This window comes from Nomia melanderi, chromosome 3 (genome assembly GCF_051020985.1).
Source record: "Nomia melanderi isolate GNS246 chromosome 3, iyNomMela1, whole genome shotgun sequence".
Taxonomy (NCBI): Eukaryota; Metazoa; Arthropoda; class Insecta; order Hymenoptera; family Halictidae; genus Nomia; species Nomia melanderi.
Genome location: NC_135001.1, coordinates 15,313,538 through 15,334,632, shown reverse-complemented (window position 1 = coordinate 15,334,632; position 21,095 = coordinate 15,313,538). Strand labels below are relative to the sequence as shown.

The 21,095-nt window shown below is 26.7% G+C and overlaps 4 protein-coding genes across 14 annotated transcripts; 3 read left to right on the top strand and 1 right to left on the bottom strand.

Moving 5' to 3' along the window:
- Window positions 1-8: 8 nt before the first annotated feature.
- Window positions 9-8,655, top strand: LOC116431731 (phospholipase DDHD1). 5 transcript variants are annotated; one of them, XM_031987563.2, is made up of 11 exons: window positions 9-154; window positions 503-599; window positions 1,154-1,468; window positions 1,796-1,960; window positions 2,055-2,183; window positions 2,269-2,410; window positions 2,490-2,596; window positions 2,671-2,984; window positions 3,087-3,372; window positions 3,457-3,588; window positions 3,692-8,655. In XM_031987563.2, the coding sequence occupies exons 2-11, from the start codon at window positions 533-535 to the stop codon at window positions 3,835-3,837; spliced, it is 1,803 nt and encodes a 600-aa protein (XP_031843423.1). In that variant the 5' UTR covers window positions 9-154; window positions 503-532; the 3' UTR covers window positions 3,838-8,655. The 5 variants fall into 5 exon arrangements, with proteins under 5 accessions (XP_031843423.1, XP_031843424.1, XP_031843426.1 ...); XM_031987564.2 differs by having other exon boundaries at window positions 11-154; window positions 522-599; XM_031987566.2 differs by having other exon boundaries at window positions 11-599; window positions 2,671-2,841; window positions 2,911-2,984.
- Window positions 8,358-10,174, bottom strand: e(r) (enhancer of rudimentary). Of its 2 annotated transcripts, none has more exons than XM_031987589.2 (5): window positions 10,058-10,174; window positions 9,856-9,980; window positions 9,503-9,775; window positions 9,119-9,206; window positions 8,358-8,724 (listed from the first exon to the last, which is right to left on the bottom strand). In XM_031987589.2, the coding sequence occupies exons 3-5, from the start codon at window positions 9,503-9,505 to the stop codon at window positions 8,504-8,506; spliced, it is 312 nt and encodes a 103-aa protein (XP_031843449.1). In that variant the 5' UTR covers window positions 9,506-9,775; window positions 9,856-9,980; window positions 10,058-10,174; the 3' UTR covers window positions 8,358-8,503. The 2 variants fall into 2 exon arrangements, with proteins under 2 accessions (XP_031843449.1, XP_031843450.1); XM_031987590.2 differs by having other exon boundaries at window positions 9,891-9,980.
- A 1,137-nt stretch (window positions 10,175-11,311) lies between these two features.
- Window positions 11,312-14,505, top strand: LOC116431744 (uncharacterized). Its single transcript, XM_076366322.1, has 9 exons — window positions 11,312-11,791; window positions 11,881-12,099; window positions 12,178-12,364; window positions 12,427-12,647; window positions 12,729-12,857; window positions 12,975-13,311; window positions 13,386-13,615; window positions 13,692-13,860; window positions 13,935-14,505. Exons 1-9 carry the CDS (start codon window positions 11,610-11,612, stop codon window positions 14,076-14,078), a joined length of 1,818 nt encoding a protein of 605 aa, XP_076222437.1. The 5' UTR covers window positions 11,312-11,609; the 3' UTR covers window positions 14,079-14,505.
- Window positions 14,506-14,832: 327 nt separating this feature from the next.
- On the top strand, window positions 14,833-21,085 carry 26-29-p (C1 family peptidase 26-29-p). Of its 6 annotated transcripts, none has more exons than XM_031987574.2 (12): window positions 14,833-15,016; window positions 17,282-17,331; window positions 17,396-17,548; window positions 17,887-18,059; window positions 18,137-18,241; window positions 18,342-18,501; window positions 18,577-18,769; window positions 19,115-19,332; window positions 19,411-19,511; window positions 19,978-20,109; window positions 20,440-20,629; window positions 20,720-21,085. In XM_031987574.2, the coding sequence occupies exons 2-12, from the start codon at window positions 17,286-17,288 to the stop codon at window positions 20,902-20,904; spliced, it is 1,656 nt and encodes a 551-aa protein (XP_031843434.1). In that variant the 5' UTR covers window positions 14,833-15,016; window positions 17,282-17,285; the 3' UTR covers window positions 20,905-21,085. The 6 variants fall into 6 exon arrangements, with proteins under 6 accessions (XP_031843434.1, XP_076222442.1, XP_031843430.1 ...); XM_076366327.1 differs by lacking the exon at window positions 14,833-15,016 and adding an exon at window positions 16,559-16,616; XM_031987570.1 differs by lacking the exon at window positions 14,833-15,016 and adding an exon at window positions 16,582-16,616 and having other exon boundaries at window positions 17,285-17,331.
- The last annotated feature ends 10 nt before the right edge of the window (window positions 21,086-21,095 follow it).

Here is a 21,095-nt window from a genome sequence, read left to right as displayed (position 1 = left end):
TACATATAGTGATATGAAAGCATAATACATAAACTATCCATATCGCATACTATTTTACGCATTGTATTTGTACATTTGTTGTTTATTGATGAATGCAGCAATTCGCTGTTTACAGAAACAGGAATCAGTTGCCTAAGATAGTGCGAGGTGAACGGTACGTTGTGAAGGAAGAGTTCTATATCAGTTTTTAGATAACGTTCCAACTACGAAGGAAAACGATTCTGTTCATTAGTCACTCTCGTGGTTATATCGAATTATACACAGACTTTTTATTATTTTAATCAAAAACAACATTGCTGAAAACACCATTTATAAATAAGAAGTGACATTTTACACTGACAAATGGATGCTACATAATAATTATAAATTTTTATTCATGACAAGCATGTTTAGTGGTTGAGACTAATTTTTATAAAAATTATAATTCGAAATCTTTGCCGTGTATTGTCTAACGTTTGTGTAGTTCGTGATATTGTAATTTTGTAATCACATATATTAAAAGGTAGTTATTGACAAATTAGACGTTGACAGGATGTCTAATAGCAGAAGCGAAGTTGATCCTTTCAGCGAGACACCTTTAGAACTTCAGCAGTTTGAAGGTAAAATTATAAGACAATAAAAAATTTTTATAGTATCCGTCAAAGCGTTATTTACGTATGAACTCAGACATCTTTTATACAATTCCTTTTTTAAATAAGAAGTATACCATATGTTTAAAATATTCATAATATATATGTACATATACATATGTATATACATTTCAGTCAATAGGCATGTAAATTGCGATTAACTCGTAAAAATTACGCAAAGTTGCTATAAGTATAATGTTCGTGATCTATAATTGGTGTGTCATAATATTTAATTAAATGCGCGCGAATTTCAAAATGATTTCCAAACATTGTAGAGAATATTTAAAATTATGATTACTTCTTGTAATTTTAAAATTAAAATACTTTTTAAAATGTCTAGTAGTTTAAGATAAGAGTTGTCTAATCTAATAGTTTAAGATAAGAGTTGTGAGCTTGTAATATGATATTACATAATGTTCAATAGTTGAATAATTGGTTTTAAAATACATATTTTCTAATGTTATAATACATTTAATTTCACATGAAATTTATGTAATGTTAATATTAATTCTTAATGTTTCAAGAAACTACGGAAGTTATCACAGAACAAACCTCAATGGTAGAAACAGATGATATAGCAAATAATTTAACATATGCAGAACCCTTAACGCCAATGCAAGTACGCTGGTTTTATAGAGACGGTGTTGACAAAAGATGGATAGAATTTTGTGGATATGACAGTTTGAGAATTGAAAATGCTTGGCAAACTTATCAAAATTTACTTAGTAAAAATAATGACCCTTTGAATAATTTGCCTCCTATAGAAAAAATTGTAGTAAAAGGAGGAATGTACGATGTTGAAATTGATAAAATGAAATGTATTTCTATATATTGTCCAGGTAAATATTTTGTATTTCTATACAATTGTATATGTTTATCAATGATCAGCTTAATCAAATATTTATTGATTAATATTATCACCTACATAACACATGAACTAAAATATTATACAATTCAGTGTAATTTATTTTTAAGTATTAATTTAATATCATCAATTATATTTTTTTAGTGAATTGTTTAACAGAAAGATTATATTGTTTTTATTCATACTTTGCATGTTTTAAATACGAAGTTGTAAAAAATGTTGTTTAAAATGTTGTTTAAAGTATTACCTTCTCAGTATGTTAGAATTATTATGTATAATTTTTAATTTTAATTTTCTAAAGGAGAAGAATGGGAAATAATGAGAGGCACTTGGTATTATGATGGTAGTTGGATACCCTTAGAATTGGAACAATCTAAAGTCATAGAAGAAGTTCATCTTAATCTTTTTCAAAAACAACTTCCAAGTCAATCTACTTCAGTGTCTGACGTGCCTCATCCTTACAAAAGTATAGATTCTTAAAAGATGTTATATATTATTGTTTACTCTAAATATGTAATAATTATATCGAACACTGGTGAATAAAATTTTTCCAATTTCAGTATTGCATACAGAACACTTTCCTGAATTTCATGTTGATTGGCATAGCATAAATGATGTGGTATTACACAGTGAATATAGACACAGTAAACTAATGCGCAGTGTTACATCAAAATTGGGATTTGCAAAAAGTATGTATTTTATTTCTTTCTTGGCATTAAAAAAATAAAATGAAATAATTGAAATTAAATTACATATTTATACTGAATATTTCAGCTACAGGCTATCAGTTAAGAAGAGGCTATAAATTTGCTGCAGTAATGGAAGATAAGCCTCATGATATTGATCATATAGTATTTGTAGTTCATGGAATTGGTCAAAAAAGAGATACAGGAAAAATTATTCGTAATACAACATCGTATGTAAAATGTTTATAATTATAATTCTTATTTACAAATTTTTATGTGCTTAATATAATATACTAAACATTTAAACAGATTTAGAGATTGTGTGGATTGGTTAAAACAAAAATATTTTCCCAATTCCAATTATAGAGTTGAATTTTTCCCTGTTGAATGGCGATCTTCATTAAAACTTGATGGAGGTAAAAAAATTATTGTCTATTTTTTACTATATTTGTTATATTTTAGTTTGATTTTCTATTGTATAAATTTTCAGATATTGTAGAAGCCATTACACCTTACAGTGTACTAAGTATACGACATTTATTAAATACATCAGCGATGGATATACTTTATTATACAAGTCCTCTTTACGGTGGAGAAGTAAGAGCAGGATTACAAAAAGAATTAAATAGACTATATTTTATGTTTGCAAGTCGACATCCAGGTTGGAAAGGAAAAGTTTCAATCTTAGCACATTCTTTAGGATGTGTAATTGTTTATGATATTGTCACAGGTTGGATGGGTCCAGACACAAGACCCCCATCCCCAGAAACGCAAGAAGTTCTATTGCAACGATTACAATTTCCAGTAAATATAACTGCATTCATATGTTTTGATACAACATTTTTACAAAGAATTATAATGTAGGATTTTAAACATTGTAGTTTATAATTATTTTCATAATTGCAGATTGAAAATTTATTTTGTTTGGGTTCTCCATTATCTGTATTCCTTGCATTACGTACCCGTTCTCCTTCAAATAAAACTGATGTGATGCCTCAAGGTTTATGCAAAAGATTTTACAATATATTTCACTGGTCTGATCCTGTAGCTTACAGAATGGAACCACTTTTGGAGAGAGGTTATAGCAAAATAGAACCAGTTCTTATACCACCTTACGGAGGAGTTGATGGTCAACAGATGGAACAATCTCCTCCATCAATAAGTGGTGCTGATCAAACTTTTTCCCCTGCAGGTATATGAAATATACTTCAAAATATGAAATATACTTATAATATTTATTAAAATCTCAAGTAAATTATTTTAAAATCTGTTATAGAAACTGACGAAAGAGAGGAAAGTCCGGATATGTCTAATCGTACTTCAGATAAAGGTTGGAGTCTATGGGGTTTAGTGCGTGCTGGTTGGAATGCTAAAGAAGATGCATCTACTCCGCTTCAACCAGGTCAAGGTACATGGATAATTAATACTATTTAATAACATTAAATATTTTCAAATGATATTAATGACTACATAAAGAGTAAATTAATGAAATATATTTTTATACTTATTAGAATTATCACAACGGTTAGATTATGTACTTCGAGCAAGTTTGGGACGAAATTATCTATACACGGTAGCAGCACATACAACATATTGGAGTAACTATGATGTAGCCTATTTTGTGTTAACAAGACTTTTTCCAACATTAGAAACGTGATGTTTATCTGCACATCTAGTATGGTATTCAAATAGATTTTACTAAAATTTACTAGTCCATTGTAGGCCTCAGGGTCTAACTTTGACAGTAGGCCTACTAAAACAATCTGTGATAATGAAAAATCGATACAATAATATTATAAATTTAATCTAAATTAAGCATGCTATATTGCTCATATAATTTAAAATTAATATAATCGAAATTTACGATAAAAACGTATATGTTCTTTCATACACTTAATAAGATATCCACATTCGTTACATTAAAATAATTACTTAATTCATGACTTAATTTAGTACTTTACATTTTTTGTTAAATGTGGTACACATGTTTTATGCAAAATGTTTATTTTAATGTACAAAAAATTAATATATTAACATGTTATGTATTTATAACATAAGAGCTGTTCTGTACAATATGTTTTATATTATTGGAAACTTGTTATTTCTTGTCTCTGTTATGTGTTAAAATGTAAGAATTAACTTTTCGCTACAATTGTTCTATAAAAAATGCTACAAATATTCTAGTAATGATCACTTAGTAATTAAAAATTCACATTACAACACAAATTTATTATATTATTATTATATATTCAACAGTACAGATACTATCAAAATATTTTACTTGCATAAACAGTATAGAAATGTAATTCCCCACCAGTCTTTGTAAGACCGGGGGAATATTTCAGGATGACTTTAAACATTTTGTTACATATATACTGATATCTTTTAAATTCTAAAAGAAATCAGATATATTTATATAAGTATTAATACCCACACTACATATGATTATAAAGTATAAGAGTGGGACAACTACTTTCAGTTAAAAATTTAAAATAGTAATTTTATTATTTTGATCTTGAACTAATAACGAAAAATTAAGATCATGTCAATGTCTTTTTTAAGTATCTAATGTGAAATGAAACTTAACATAATCAGAAAAATCGCATTAATATACACCTAGCTCTCGATTTACACGAAATATCAGTTTCTCAAAATATCGTGTAAATTGAAAACAAACCAAAATGTGGATAATTTAATCAGTTACATATTTAATTAAATTCATTTATTTCAACATAAAATAAAAATAAAATACCATGAAAAACAAAAATATCAGTTAATTTATGAAATGACAAATATATAAAGTTGTAAGTACCATTCGCCTCTCACGTTAGTGCCATTGGCCTGTGGTTTAAAAGTACACAGGAGCAAGGGGACTTCCACTTACGACGCTTGGGCCTTGACGCGCGTTAATAATGGCCGTGCGTCGACGACTGAGCATTGTGAGTGGAAGCGTCCCCTTGCCTCTGTGTACGGTTAAGCCTCAGGCCGACAGCACTTACGTAAAAAGCGAATAGTACATAATTCTTTTTATAAAAACGAGAAATATAAAATCTATAAAAATGAAATCAAAAGTTGAATCAAGAAACCAAGCCCACACAATTTTAAATAAATTATAAAAATGCTACAAAGTCTATAATTGTTTATTACTAACCAGTAAATATGACGTTTTAAAAAATTTTGATTAGAAAAAGCACAACGATGCACACCTTTCTGCTACTAAAGATTTACTGAACTTTACTACTCTAATTTACATGAATGGTTCTTGTGTGTATACAAAAAGGGAAATTCTTTTTTTTCGATTTAATGGCAGTGTTACCAATCGAATGAAATTAGAAATTTACTATAGAAACATATGTGCAGTAAAACGTTTATTTCTAACATTTTTTTTTAATTTATTATTTTGAAAACCGTGTACTTAAATCGGGAGATAGGTGTATTCGAAATATTTTCTTAAAGATAATTTCACTTTTGATACGTTGAGTTCAAACAATTTTCTGACATTAGAAGAATTTGAAATGGTGTCTGAACTCTTAGTGTTTGAAACACAAGGAGCGCACAGTATGGGAGTCTTACAAATATTATTTTGTAAAACAAAGTAATGTTGATCTTAGTTTCGTTAAATCTTTTCAACTGCTTCTATTAAGATAAATAAACATTGAATGACAACTGTTTTAACATTTACATTTGAATACTTTTAAGTTACACTTGTAATAATGTGTGCTATTGATCTGAAGGAGTGCAATGATAGATTGAATGAACTTGTTGTGTGCTGTTATGCTGATAAAAAGAGAATATAGCAGTATAATTATCTACTTCGACCAAGCTTTTTATAGTGAATTTAAAACAAAAATAAGTGAAAATATATAAGCATTTTTGTGCATACGTATTGTTTAGAAAATATGTACTGTTAAAATTTTGATATATCAATGACTCATCTTTAAAGTTAATGTACATTTCTGCAATAATCTTTTTCATTTAAATAGCATTTTCTAGAATAATAATACAGCATAATTATTATATAATAATGTTACAGGGTTTGGTTTCTTATAAAATATAATGTAAAAACTATCTTTCTACAAATTTATAAACAGTAAATTTAGTAGATGTGTTTTATTGAGAAAATATAAATAGGTTTTGTAGGTGAAATTATCCATCTATGAATAAAAAATAAATTAAGAATTTATATAAATTGTTATAGCCAATGGTAATGAAAAAAATGCTATTTAAAGGACAAAAATATTATTATTATTATGTAAAATAATAAATTTTTAAAATAAACATATGTTAATTTACTTGTTTTTAAATTCATCACAAAAAATTTAGTTGAAATTGATGATCTAATTGCTGTGTGCTCTCGTTACAAGTTTATTTTTACACACCAATTTCACTCTAACACTAAAATTAATAATTAATAATTCTTGTATTAATTTAGGTGCTACACGTTACAAAGTAGTATACAATTTTCAATTATAATAAAAACTTTTGGCATCTTTTACATAACAAGTGTATTTGAAATTCTTGCAATCCATACCTTTATATGCTATAATCAAGTACTGTTAGATTGAATGACTTAATGAATGAACCATGTATAAAGTTTCCATTCCTGGAAATTGTGTAGGTATAAAATTGTAATGTTCACGTTTGGCGAAATATTTTGAATCGCAACGTATTAATCGATTACTAAAAGGGTCGGTTATGAACATTTGTTTAATACATGTGTAACTAAAATAAGTATAATTGAAAGTTATCCAAATAATATTATGTTTAATCTTAATTATATTATAAATATTTTACTAATTCGTTAGCAAAAACTTTATAAAAGTATAATAAAAAATAAAGAAATTTTTATATTGCAATAGTAGTTAAATATGTTATCGACACCGTCTTGTGATTTTTTTAATTTGATGGGTTCATTATTAATATTGTTTGATTTATTTTTTATGATTCTTATTTCCTATACTCATTGAATAGTTTGTACAGAGCAGAATTTGTTTCACCAATAGAAATAGATTGATATTTGATCACCAGTTCAACAACTTTCAATTGTTATGAAATTTTAAAAATTTTGGTCAATTAATTTCTATTTTCATAATTATAATCATTCAATTGATATTTTTTTCTTTTTAACAAGCCCTCACAAATTTATGATATATTATTTCTTCTTATAATTACACTTCATTGAATTTATTATAATCATATCACTGTTTCTATTACATTATGGGGTTTTCACGTCCTTTCATTTATTTATCGCCTTATTACTCTATCTTTGTCAAATAGGTATCAGTGATTTGTCAGTAAATGAAAAGTGTTCAATTCCATTTATTAGACTTAACAGTTTATGAATTATAAATTTTTTGTGTAGCATTTGTTTTGTTGTAGAACTCTTATTAATTTTTTGAGTGTAGAACCAAATCTGACATTTTGTTAATTAATTACACATTTTGACAATGTATAACACCAAATATCTTATAAGATACATTTTTTCTAACTATTAGTTTACTGATACCTTCAAACATGAATTTAAATTTTATTATAAATAACATAATTTGACATCTATATATTAGAGTACATTTATGTATTTGTATTAACATTTAACATAAAATTAGTACACATAAATACATACAATACACAATATAATTTCTTTCAGATAATAATATAAATACTTAAATCCTATAATTCTTTATATTAGTAATACAAAAAAAGATGGAATCTAATTTCTTGTACCTAAAAATTATATTTGGATATAAATTGCAAAGAAAAAGATAATATATTTTATAATGTACCTATTGTAAGTTTTAAAACAGATTTAAGCTAAAATTAAATTAAATTAAACAACAATTAAAAGTGCTTTGTTATTTGTTATAGTACTATAAATAGTAATATGCTTCAACACATTTCTTAAATGTATACTTACTACATTCAAATATTAAAATACATTTTTGTTTAAAGACACTCTATGTAATAAGTTACATATCTATTTTCATATATCAAAATTTTGAATGATATATAAATCATTTATTTTTGAGATATTGATTTATAGCATGAGAATAGCATTAAAGTGACTCCTGTTAATACTAAAGACATAAAAGTAGTGTAATGAGTATTTTTGGATACGACAATGGGACTATGTGGTAACAGGGTAAAATTAATTATAAATTTAATTGAAAAGGAAATATAGTTAGGAAATCATTTAATTTTAATGAGAATATAACATTTTAATATGTCTTTCGATTATATATTTATTATTACAAATGGCAATATAGACCTTTACTTAAAATTAGTTTGTCTTATACATAAAACATATGTCTATCTTTGTCTATTAATTACTCGCTATGTCCTGCAGCTCGGCGTAATAAAACATATATTTTTTCTTTAATCCAATCTTTGTTATATGGAGCATATGTATTTGAGGATTTTTGATAAACAAGACATGACAAATCTGTGAGTTGATCAATAAAATCAAATAGTTGACTAATGTCATAAGTTATAGTTGGAGTATTTGGGTTTCGCCTCTTTAAATGCTCCTCATAGATTTTACATACTCCTGTCATTGAAAAAAATAAAATTATTATAGTTACATTATTTTTGTAGTTAGATTATATTAATATCATTCCATAAATTATTTTTACATTAATATAAGAATTTTAAAAAATGGTCATTTTATACATTCAAATGGACATTATTATTGTAACGTATAATCAATTTTCAATAATAATTTAAATACATGTATAATGCATGTGACAATTACATAATTCTAATTAATGTCCATGATTTCATGTAAACTGTAATAAATCTATTATGAAGATTTATACTTTTAGATTATATGTTCTAGATTATTTGAAATTTAATACTACAAATAAAGCAATTCAAAAAATATTGTTCTGATTGATGTAAACAGATTAATTGAAAAAAAAAGACAAATAATAAAAAATCATTACCTTCCATACATTCGTTAACACTTTCGTAGTCAGAATATGTTCTTGTTTCAGGTCTATTGCCTGGTTGAATAAGCAATATTGTATGAGACTGAAATAGAAAAATAATATTTTAATTTCACATTTAATTTTGTTTTCGTATAAGCAAAAAAAGTTATTAATTATAGTAATTATTATAATGTTGAATGAATACTAATTAATATTCTAAAAATAAATATTTACATTTACTTGATGCAAATGTATGTTACAAATTGTGTAACAAAATTAATATAGCATAAAGTTGTATATAAATAGTCCAGGAAGCTCAAATTTAATAAAAAATCGTCAATTAATAATAGGTAAATAGCTAACATGCTTCGAAAATAATCAAAACAAAAGTATGGTTACCATTACTGCGTTTAGCCGGTGACTATATTACGTTAGAATACACCGGTTCTTGTTTAATTAATAAAGTGAATAATTGTGTGACCAATGTTTGCATGTATTTGATGAAATTTATGTACTGTGGACATCGATATTTTAAATAAGCTAAATCTGTATCACCACCAGTAAACATCAACAAACAACCATTCCTACTCCTGATTCGAGAAAAATCTAGTGTAGGTTAACGGAGTTTGCGTTTTGTCAGAAATGTTATAACTTTTGCGGTAACCAGGAGCTCTAAAAAAACCCGAAGATTAAATTCTTTTTTAAAAAAGAAGTCCGAAAATTCGAATTACAGAATATCTATTGGACGATACCAGCCAATATACTGTAAATAGTATACTCAGAAGACCTCGAATCACAAGGCGCGAGCTTTCTGCTAGAAGTGTATTTCAGAATGACAACATGGCTGACATCAACGTCTGCCATCTAACAGTGAAAACTACAAAATTGAAATTATTTAGTCAAATACATATTTAAACAATTCTCATCAGTGTACATGCTCAAAATGAAGCATACTTTTGTTTTTGGGATATGTACTATATTGCTTATTCATTTTAATAGTGGGTCTTATGAAAAAAATTACATGACCTTTATAACACCAATGTGTTGTCAGAATAAGTATGTATCAGGTACCTCGACTACTTACGTATTTAATGGTTAAAATACCGACATTCTTACCACTAAATATTTATATATAGACGAAAACTTCTGTTGGTATCTTTGATGTTCGTGTTATAGCTGGTATATAGTCGATTCCAACACTCTTTCTCTAAGCCACTGTGTAAAAGAAGTAAAGATTGCGTATGAAGAAACAAAAATAGTTGAAAGTGCAACGACATTTGAAATGTATTGTTACAGGCAACTATATTTAAAAAATATACAATTTAAAAAATTTAATTTTATCAACAAAATTATTTTTATTTACTTTATGAACTACTTAATTAATATTGTAATTATATTTTCGTACAAATTATATTACTAACTACTTGTAGTTCATAAAGCATGGTTTATATCTTACAACCAGAATTTGTATATGCTGTAATTCATTTGAATCTTCGTACGTAATTATCTCTATTGATAGGGGAAGAGTGTCTTGCTTTACTTTTCTGTTTTCCCCATAAAGGTTTCCAGATTTAACACATTTAGACTTTTTTAGGAGGAGCTTTATGAAAAATGAAGTTTATCAGAAATACATACTTACTACTCTTAAGACGCTACTTCTCTGTGAACGTCGTAAAAATTACCAATTTTCATGAATTTTTTCATTAATAACAGTTTGATTAGCTCTTCCAGTTTGTTTGTTAGGTTATTTAATTACTTTTCGGTGATATACAATAATTTTTCATACAGTGTTAATTAATTTTTTAAAGAGGATAACAGTCCACTTAAAAATTTCAGAAGCATATCTAAGTACCTATAAGTAGACAAAATTTACACTAACTGAAATAAAACAAATCCTACTTTGAAACATGTTTTAAAATAACAAATAGTTTCGAGAAAATGATATATAAGGATTTAAACGAAATAGTCTGAATATAACATGATGTATTCTATTTCAAAACTTGAGTATAACGTAAATATCAAGGGTGTTAAACTGTCCCCTTTCAAATTAGTGACTTTTGGTGAACGTAGGGCAGAACAAAACCTTTGATTTTTTACACAGTTGGTAATTCAGAACATGTGACACTTAGTCCCATAAGCTTACGATGCTATCTTATACCTCGTCTGCGCCGAGACTCTCTGTATATAGCCAGTTCTATGTAGAGTGTCGTACAGGTAAAAATAGGTATGGAGAGGGTAACTTCTCGCGTGGGGAGTGTTACTAGAGTGACCGCGCGCACCGATTTAGCATCCTTAACTTAGGGAAACTGTTGATCGACAGTCACTAGTTTGAAGAAAGTAGCTCAGCACTTCTGGGGTATAACCTGGACACTAGAAATTAGTTTTCAAAAAATGCCAAAGTTTCGCATCTGTAAATTCTCTGTCCTTTGATAGATGAATGTTCCTTACAATTGGTTGAATTTACATGGCGTAATAAACGTTTGTATTTGAAAATTATCACTGAAATATGAGTGTTTCGAGTAAAGTATTTTATAAAAAAATCAAAGATTTACATCCAGAACTTTCAAGTAGCGTTTTACCAGAGATATTGGATAAATATTGCCAGCATCCACTGGCACAGCCGTTTTTAAAATGGTTCAACGAAAATGTGAATTTCATAAATATTCTGTCAAATGAAGAACTTCAAATGTAATAAATTTATTATTTATTTCGTTTATTACTCCCTTAGTGTATTGGAAATCTTTAATTACACCTTTTTCACTTATCTAATATTTTAGAAAGAACAAGTTACAAGAATCAAACGAATGGTTAGATAATTTAGAATTGGATTGTGCATTGGAAAAAGTAACTAAAAGTTGTCCTGATTTATTAAAAATTGCTTCTTTTGATGATACAGATATAAGTGATCTATTTGCTGAATTTGAAATAGTTAAAAATGCATACATCGTAGACGATGATTATATTTTAGTGTTACAAAGTGGCATTGGTAACTTAAAGTAATGTATTTAATGTCTATGTATATTTTTATTTAAACCTAATTGTCATTATTATGTTTAATTATAATATTTCTATAGAAAATTAGTGGCGGAGGTAGATGAGGAAATAAAAAAAGAATCTGAATGGTTAAACGTAGAACGTATTGCAACAGACAAAGCATATGAAGATTGTGTTGCAATATTGGGCGATTTTGATGAGAATAATCATGAATTTTTTCATGAAGTTGAATGCCTTTTAAATTTATATGCAGATGCAGCTGAAAATGTATGTTACTATTATTAATTTTTCTTTTTGGTTTATCATAATGTAATGTATTTTATTTACAGAAAGGAATACCATCGGTATGGACCCAAATGCCTTTGGAACTTTTTTGTAATAATGTAAAACTATATAATAATTATTTAGGTGTTTATGTAAAGAAACAGTTTGACAATGTTTCTGAGCAAGAACAGGAAAAAGATTCAAATTATGCTTCTTTGATTAGTAATAGTCAAGAGGTACAAATTGACAATGAAAAATTACAGGAATTAACATTATGCAAAGCAAAGTAATTTTTTTTATAATAATTATTAAATTAAATATTTATTATATATATTGCTCTGCATATAAATTATATTTTATTTTATAGTTTAATTAATGTAAAAATAGAAGAAATTTTAGCTAAAATACAAGCAGAATCTAACATTGCCATGTTAGAGTATGTACAAAGTATGTATAATAATGGAAATTTAAAAATACCTAAACTTAATGAATTGAGGTAATTTAATTACTATTTAATTTATAATTATCATTTAAATACTACAAAATGTTTTAATATATTGAATATGCATAAATAATATCTTTTTATCTTTTAATGTTTTTACATTGAAATTAGGACAGAAATTTTAATGTTATCTACAAAGAGAGATTTCTTAGAAGAAAGTGTATCTTTACAAGAAGGTCAATTGTCAGAAATTATACAACAGTTTGCAGAATTACAAATAACTAAAATCTTGGAACAAGATGCTTGTTTAAAGCTTGAACATAGAAATGATAAATTAAAAAAGATAAAAAATTTGCAGTTCCTTACACAGAAATGCGGACATACAGATATTAATTTGCTATATATATTAATGCAAATACAGCTTCACAGTCTTACAGATGTCCTGGAATTTGTGACTGATACTAACCACTATTTAACTACAGAGTATTTGTTGAATTATGCAAGATGTGTTAGTAATTACACCTAAAAGCTAGTATTTTTTAAAAGTGACTTGTTATTCTATTTCTTTTTTTTTTAATATAGGAAAGTATGGAACAACAACAAGAAGAGTATTCTATGCTTATATCATCTGCTCCAGATACATTTAACTTATTCAACAAACTTTTAGTTTCTATGTTGTGTAATAGTGACAATGTACATCAATTAAATTCTGCCTTAGATAAGTACAATGAACTTATAAACGAAAATAAGAACAAAAAGCAATTCATATTGGAAACAGATATAAATTCTAAAATTGATAAGTTAGAAATGTTGTGAGTATTATAAGTTTAAAAATAGGAATATAATACGTTTGGTATTGTAAATATTATACATTTTTTTATTGCTTAGGGAAAAAGAAATAAATGTGATATATACAAGTGAAATTCAAAGAGGACCAACATACAGTTTTAAACCAATTTCATACGAAATTGAAACTTCTTATAAAGAAGTCTTTGATCATTTGCAAAGGATACAAACGGATTTAACCAAAATAAGGAATCAAATGAAAGAGCAAATGGTAAATATACAGATATTTGTATATAAAATATTATATCTGATACAATAAGTAATGATATCGTTATGTTCTTGTAGAAAACTAGTATGGGTTTCGAACGAGAGAGAAATCTACTGTGGCAACGATTTTTGGTTGATCCAGGCACGTTAAAAAGGATATATAAAGAAGCTGAACAGCTGACAAATAAGTCTTGTTTTGGAAATACATTCGAAAACGAATAAAACAAGATTTTTTAGATTTTAATGTTAGTATTGTAAATAAGCAGAAATGTTTCAAGTAGCACTATTCAACTACTTTGACAATATGGATACTAATTTCTACACGTGAATAAAAGAACCACATACTACAATATTCAATATATTGAGTATGATATCGGGTGAGAAGACGCGAATAGTGGGAATGCTGCCGTATTGAGGACCAATAAATGTAGCAAATGAAATTGACTGACACTTTTTGTACATAAGCATATACAAGCCATTCCATGTCAAATTGCATAATATAAACGTAACGTAAATCTCATTAGATTTTTCTTAAAATTATTTTTATTTTATAGTTTTCATTTATACATTTCAAAGAATAAACTTTTTTTAATCTGATGGATAACTTTAGGTAAATACAAAAATCTGAATATAGATAATTTAAAGTAAATCCGTGTCATTATTTGTAAATAGATGTTCAAAATTCTTTGTTCAATGACAAGTTTCTCGAAAATTTAAATAAAAATTGGATATTCATTTATAATTTTTTATATTCATATTTAAAATTTTCATTTTTTTTTAAAGTTATAATATTCTTGCAAGTAACAAAAACCATTTTATCTGCAGAAGAAGAAAATCTTCTAAATATTAAAGCTTTTCCAAATTTTTATACTTTCATTTCAAAAATAGGTTTAATTTTAGCAAAAACTGTCTCATTCTAAAAAAATGTATCAACTTTTACAGTCTGATGACTGTATGTGTCATTTATGTTTTAATACCTTTTAAAAATGTATAAAAATCATTTGAAATGATGAAATAACAAAACCATTTTCATTATTATTTTTATGTTAGTGCAATAAAAGTAGTTCATGTAGTGTTCAACACGAGTAGGTGACTTATACCTACATTTGTGTATTTGTTGGTGATTAGCTTGTTCAAAGTGGTGTTCATGTATGCTAAAAGTAAGTAGGTACCATAGAGACGGTAATCTTTGCCGAGCAAATCGAGAGGGAAAAGGACCTCGGTGGCTTGCGAACCACCAATTCGATACCCCTAAGTATAATGTAATATGAGTATATCTATTTGATATCCTTAAGAATAAATAATAAATTTTTAGGAAAACAATTTTTTTCATTTCAATAATAGTCATTTAATAGAGATTTTATTATACGTTGAATAACAGTATCAAAATTTTGCTTTAAGCACATTAAACTTAATCAAGGAAAAATATAAAATCAGATGAGATAAAAATAAAAAACTAAGAACTCAGAAATCACTTTATACTGCCCCATAAAATAAAAGATTACCATCTTAGTATGTATCGTTTAATCTTGAACAGGAAAGTGTGATCTTTATACTTTTAAAAATTAATCACAGACATTAAATATCATCGACGATTGATAAGATTTTCTACTATCTTTTAATAAATAATATGGATATTGGATTCCTCCATTCTTGTAGAATATTATAGTCTTTTTTATTATAAACATTTCTTTAGATGGCCGCTTATTAATAAATATAATGTTTATTGAAATTAATAAAGAAATTCATTAGTGGTAAAAAAGAATGATTTATTGCGTATATTCAATATTTTTAAACTTTTAAATGGGAAAAAGAATCTCTTTTGCATGGTAAATTGTTTTAAATTTGAGGGGAGACTCATTATTTTTTACGGGACTTCTTTGTGGGAAAATATGCCTGAAGTTTATTGCAGTGTACCTTATATTGTAGTATTATAGTATCTCAAATAGCGAAGTAATCTTCTAACAACCGGTTTGATTCACTGGTTGCAGATAATTTAGACACAGTAAAAAATGTAAGATTACTTTTATGTATTAAGCTCTTTTTTACAATAATGCAATACCAAACATTTGTAATGTAAAACAAAATTGCATGAAAATATAAATTTTATTTTTTTCTGAAAGGAATTTAAAAGTTATATAATTTTGAAGTAACCGATTTTTTCGGAATTCTTTTTATCTCTTACAGCTATCATAATTTCAAAATCAATTTTAATTTTTTTTATCAACTCGAGATGGGAAATTTGCAATTTACGATAGATAACGTACGAACTGATTTAATCGTGTATAGAATGACTCACTTTATAAATACATAATTTGAAATTTAAAATATTGGACTCTGTTTTTGTTTCAAAATATTTTATCTTTTTGTTGTATTAATGAAAGTAAATGTTACAAAAGATATATTATTTTTTTACATTTTTATTTCGTCATTATAAAATGACTTTTAATGTCAAGTTTAACAAATTCTAGACATATACGATAATTACTTATTGTAACTAACAAGATCAACAGCAATTGTTACTAGCGCCATAAAATTTTACAAATAATAATGTTAATTTTAAGTAATAATAACTAAATGTAAATGACTATAGAAATGATCATATGAAGGTATATTGAATAAAATGATTGTAATAGATTTAAGAAAGTGCAGTTTAAATAAAGCGCTAAAAATTAAATTACATTCCTTGGGAATTTAGTAATTACTACGTTTTCATAGAAATATATACAACCTGGACAAGATGGAAAACATTAGATCTAAGTCTGTATAGCTCACTTGGTGAAACATTCTTATCAGTTCATGATTGTATATATACGTTAGTTGGATCGCATTTACATTCGCTGTGATCTCCTTGTTTCGTGTTTTTGTATATATAACGGACGCCTTTAGGGTGACCATAATATTATGAAAAAGTTGTTTAAAAACAAAACGTTTCATAGTTAGAAATATCCTTGTACTGCTGAGTATTTCGGTGGTTTTGAACATTTAACAGAATTGTGTACAGTTTTCTTAGGATAAGTACAATGTAATTAAATTTTCTCTTTATTTAAGTTTCATTTTGTTAATCGAATTCTTATGACTAAATATTCTTTAGAAGAATTTAATTCTCCAAACTTTAAATAGTTCCTGTATGTTCAGACATATATTAAATTTTAAAGTGGATAAATATTTTTGCTTTTCCTTCATTAATAAATTTTTCTTTTGTTGAATTTCCTTTACATTTCTATACAGGAATTCTAATCTAATTTTTAATATGTCATAAATTATTTGTATAGAATGTGCCTTATCAAAATTGTACTGCTATACTTACTATCCATTATTTATTAATTGATAATAAGGAACCTGACTTAGGTCGTAATGTTATCAAACATACTAACTATAAATATCTGTGCTAATGGATAATGATTTCATTGTTTCTGTTACAGCAGTATGAAGATGTATCTTTGTTCAAGTACCTTCATTGTATTCATTTTAGGTAAGATTTATTTTTGATGATCATAGTGACTAAACGATACTCAAATAAAAATATGATATTTTAGGTATTTCTTTTATTGGAGCTGAAAAATCTCCAACATTTAGTAATACTTATACAGTGAAAGGAACTTTGTATATTCCATACGCTGAAATTAATGAACCATTTTATGCATGGTATGATGGCCCAAGTGGATCTAGTAGAATTGATTATTATGGAGGTATTATAAATTATTTCATATCTTTCTTTAAATGTTTATTAATACTTTTGAACAGATGATAGCTGGATAAAATGTTTAGCTGAATGCAGCATATAATTTCCAAAAGTCTGTAGTTGAGTATAACAAGGATATGCGAATATAAGAAATATTATATCTCAGTATGATACTTATAGTTATTTGTTGTTCAAAGTTTTAAAGAATTAAATATTATAAATATGTGTAGAAAAAATTCCTTTTTTTAAATAAAATTTTAATAAAATTCAATTAAAGAATTCGAAATGATGCAGAAGTATGTTTCTCATTACGAAAGTGTTAATATTTATAAATGAATTAATTAGGAATGGTCAAGACTTTTCAATTATCACGTAAAGGATCATATGGACAAAGTATCAAAATTGCACCGATTACTACAGAAACAGCTATGAATGAGGAAACGTGTCTTGAAATAAATGGCACTATGGAAGTTAAAATTCAACCTCAAACTATTATTCCTGATACAACCGGAATGGAGGTGAAGAAATGTTTTCCTTTTGTGTTTATGTACACATAATTGAATCCTTTTATAAATTCTTTTTGATTTTTGTTTAGTGTATTGGGTCAGAGATGGTGAATGGAGTAGAATGTGAAAAGTGGAGGCTGGTGCAAGAAATTGGAGAGAAAAAGAACAAGTACACACTTTGGATACGATATAAGGTAATCACTGTAACATGCAACTTCTTATGTAGAATACTTAAACAGATATATATTATTACTTTATAAACGATGTATATTTTTATGTTATAATTAATTATAGAAATCACCACGTATACCAGGGCTAAAAGAACCAATTCCTGTAAAATATGAAATGAGAGGATTTAATAGTCTCTTGGGGTCTCATTATGATCATTATTATCTGGATTATGATTGGTATACTTCTGAGAAGCCTAGTTCTGAAGTATTTGAAATTACAGGAAGTAAGTAGAATCTTTTTAATATCAATATAAATTTTCTCTATTCATATATTAATTATAGAAAATATATTTGTATAGATTTAACATGTGTTAGTTTTCCTGGACCTGGAGATAAGCATATATATACATTCAATCCTATGCGCGAATTTGTTCACAATCATGATGCTCATGTAAATGAAGCTTTTGAAGATTTTAAAAAAGTCCATAAGAAGGAATATGCAAATCAGGTTGAACATACTACGCGTAAAGAAGTATTCAGACAAAATTTAAGGTACATGTTTAATTGAATTTTAAATATTTACCTTTACTGTGGACTGTGCCTTTTTTGCAATTGTTTCATATAATATGTTATTCATATAATTTTTACACATTTAAAACGTAGTAAATAAACCAAACAAAGCATTTTACATAAATGTCATGTATGTGTGATATTTTAATATAGCCAAAGTGACAGTAGTGTATACCATATGCCAAATACAAATATGATTGTTGCAATGATAATCAACATTGTCACGCATATGTGGTGCTGGGCTCCCTAAACAAATTGCTGTTTCACACATATGTGACCTGTGGTCACGAATGTGTTAAAATTAATGTTATGCACGAAAATTTACAGATATATTCATTCATTGAACCGTGCAAATAAAGGTTACCAATTAGATATTAATTATTTGGTAGACCGTACTGATTTAGAATTGAAGGCTTTACGCGGTAAACAGTATACTAAAGGCTATAACGGAGGGCAGCCTTTCCCATACAATGTTGAAAGAGAACAAGAAGATATTCCAGATTCTATAGATTGGAGACTGTATGGTGCTGTTACTCCAGTTAAGGGTTTGTAATTTATTTTTTTAATGAAGTAAAAATGATATTGTGATGTCCAGTAAGCGAGAAATTCTTTGCATTGTGTAGATCAATCTGTTTGCGGTTCCTGCTGGAGTTTTGGTACAACTGGTGCCGTTGAAGGTGCATATTATATGAAGTACGGTAAATTAGTACGTCTGTCTCAACAGGTAGGAAAACTCAGCCTATGGATAATTATTATATTGTAATAAATATGAGTCTACAAACTTTTTGTTTTTCAAATTCTACTATTTTAAATTACAAAGTAAATAACACTAATTAGTAATTTTGGATAGGGTTATTTAAAATTTATGTCGCTTATCATGAGTCACCAAAAAATTAAAGAAATTAAAAGCAATCTTTGTATCTTAATTAAAAAAAAACGATACAAAAAATTAATTATTTATTATACATCACCGTTATATATGATTTTTATTCATAAAAGTTAATTACTAATTTAAGACAGTAGATGAGTGAATAAAGTTAGATGCATGATTTTGTGCTCTTCTTGCTTTATGTTTATTAGAATATTGTTCTTAGTTTTAACATGTGAAATCCACTTGTAAAATAAAATTATTTTTTAATCATGCTTTAATTTTATTTTTTGTATTTTATTCTATTATTGTAAAATTATAGGCTCTTATTGATTGTTCATGGGGTTTTGGAAACAATGGTTGTGACGGTGGTGAAGATTTTAGATCGTATCAATGGATTATGAAACATGGGGGTTTGCCAACTGAAGAGGATTATGGTGGTTATCTTGGACAGGTAAATAAATGACATGTTACAAGTATAGTTATACAAATTAAAACTGATAATTAGAACATTATCACACTTTTAAAGTATGATTAACAAGGGATCTTACACAATTGATATGCACAGATTTTAATCAGTATTTTTTTTCATACTAAATAATTCAATGCAACTGGATAAAATTAATATATAACCATAAGAAGCTATATGTTAATTTTATTTTGTATTTTTTTCTCTGTGTAAAATTCAATTAAAATTTATGCATATCAATTTTATGATCTCTCTTGCGAGATAAATAAAAGATACAGATAAGAAATTAGTACAATTTAATATTTTCTTTCTTAGGATGGTTATTGTCACATAAATAATGTTACAATGACAGCCAAAATCAATGGTTTTGTAAATGTTACACAAAACGATCCTCGTGCATTGAAACTTGCTATTGCAAAACATGGTCCTATCTCAGTAGCAATCGACGCTTCTCATAAAACTTTTGCATTCTATTCTCATGGTGTATACTATGATTCAACTTGTGGTATGTATATGTGACTACAATTTTCTTCTAATGTTAAAAAAAATTAAAAATAGGTTTCGATTGTACAAACAATACATGTATTTTATATAGGCAATACACTGGAGTCATTAGACCATGCTGTCTTGGCTGTCGGTTATGGCAAACTAAATGGAAAAGATTATTGGTTAATTAAGAATTCGTGGTCTAATTATTGGGGAAATGATGGCTACATTCTTATGTCTCAGGAAAATAATAATTGCGGAGTAATGACAGCTGCAACATATGTTACTATGTAAAAAAAATAAATGAAATTTTCTAATTTGATGTTGTATAATATCTACATGAACAAGAAGAGGCTTTTGACAGGTTGAAGTGATATATGTAAAAAAGAATTATGTTTTATATAGTACTTACGGTTGTATACAAAAATAAAATGTAAACAAAGAAAAGTTACAAATAAAATAATTGTTTAAATAATATGAAGACT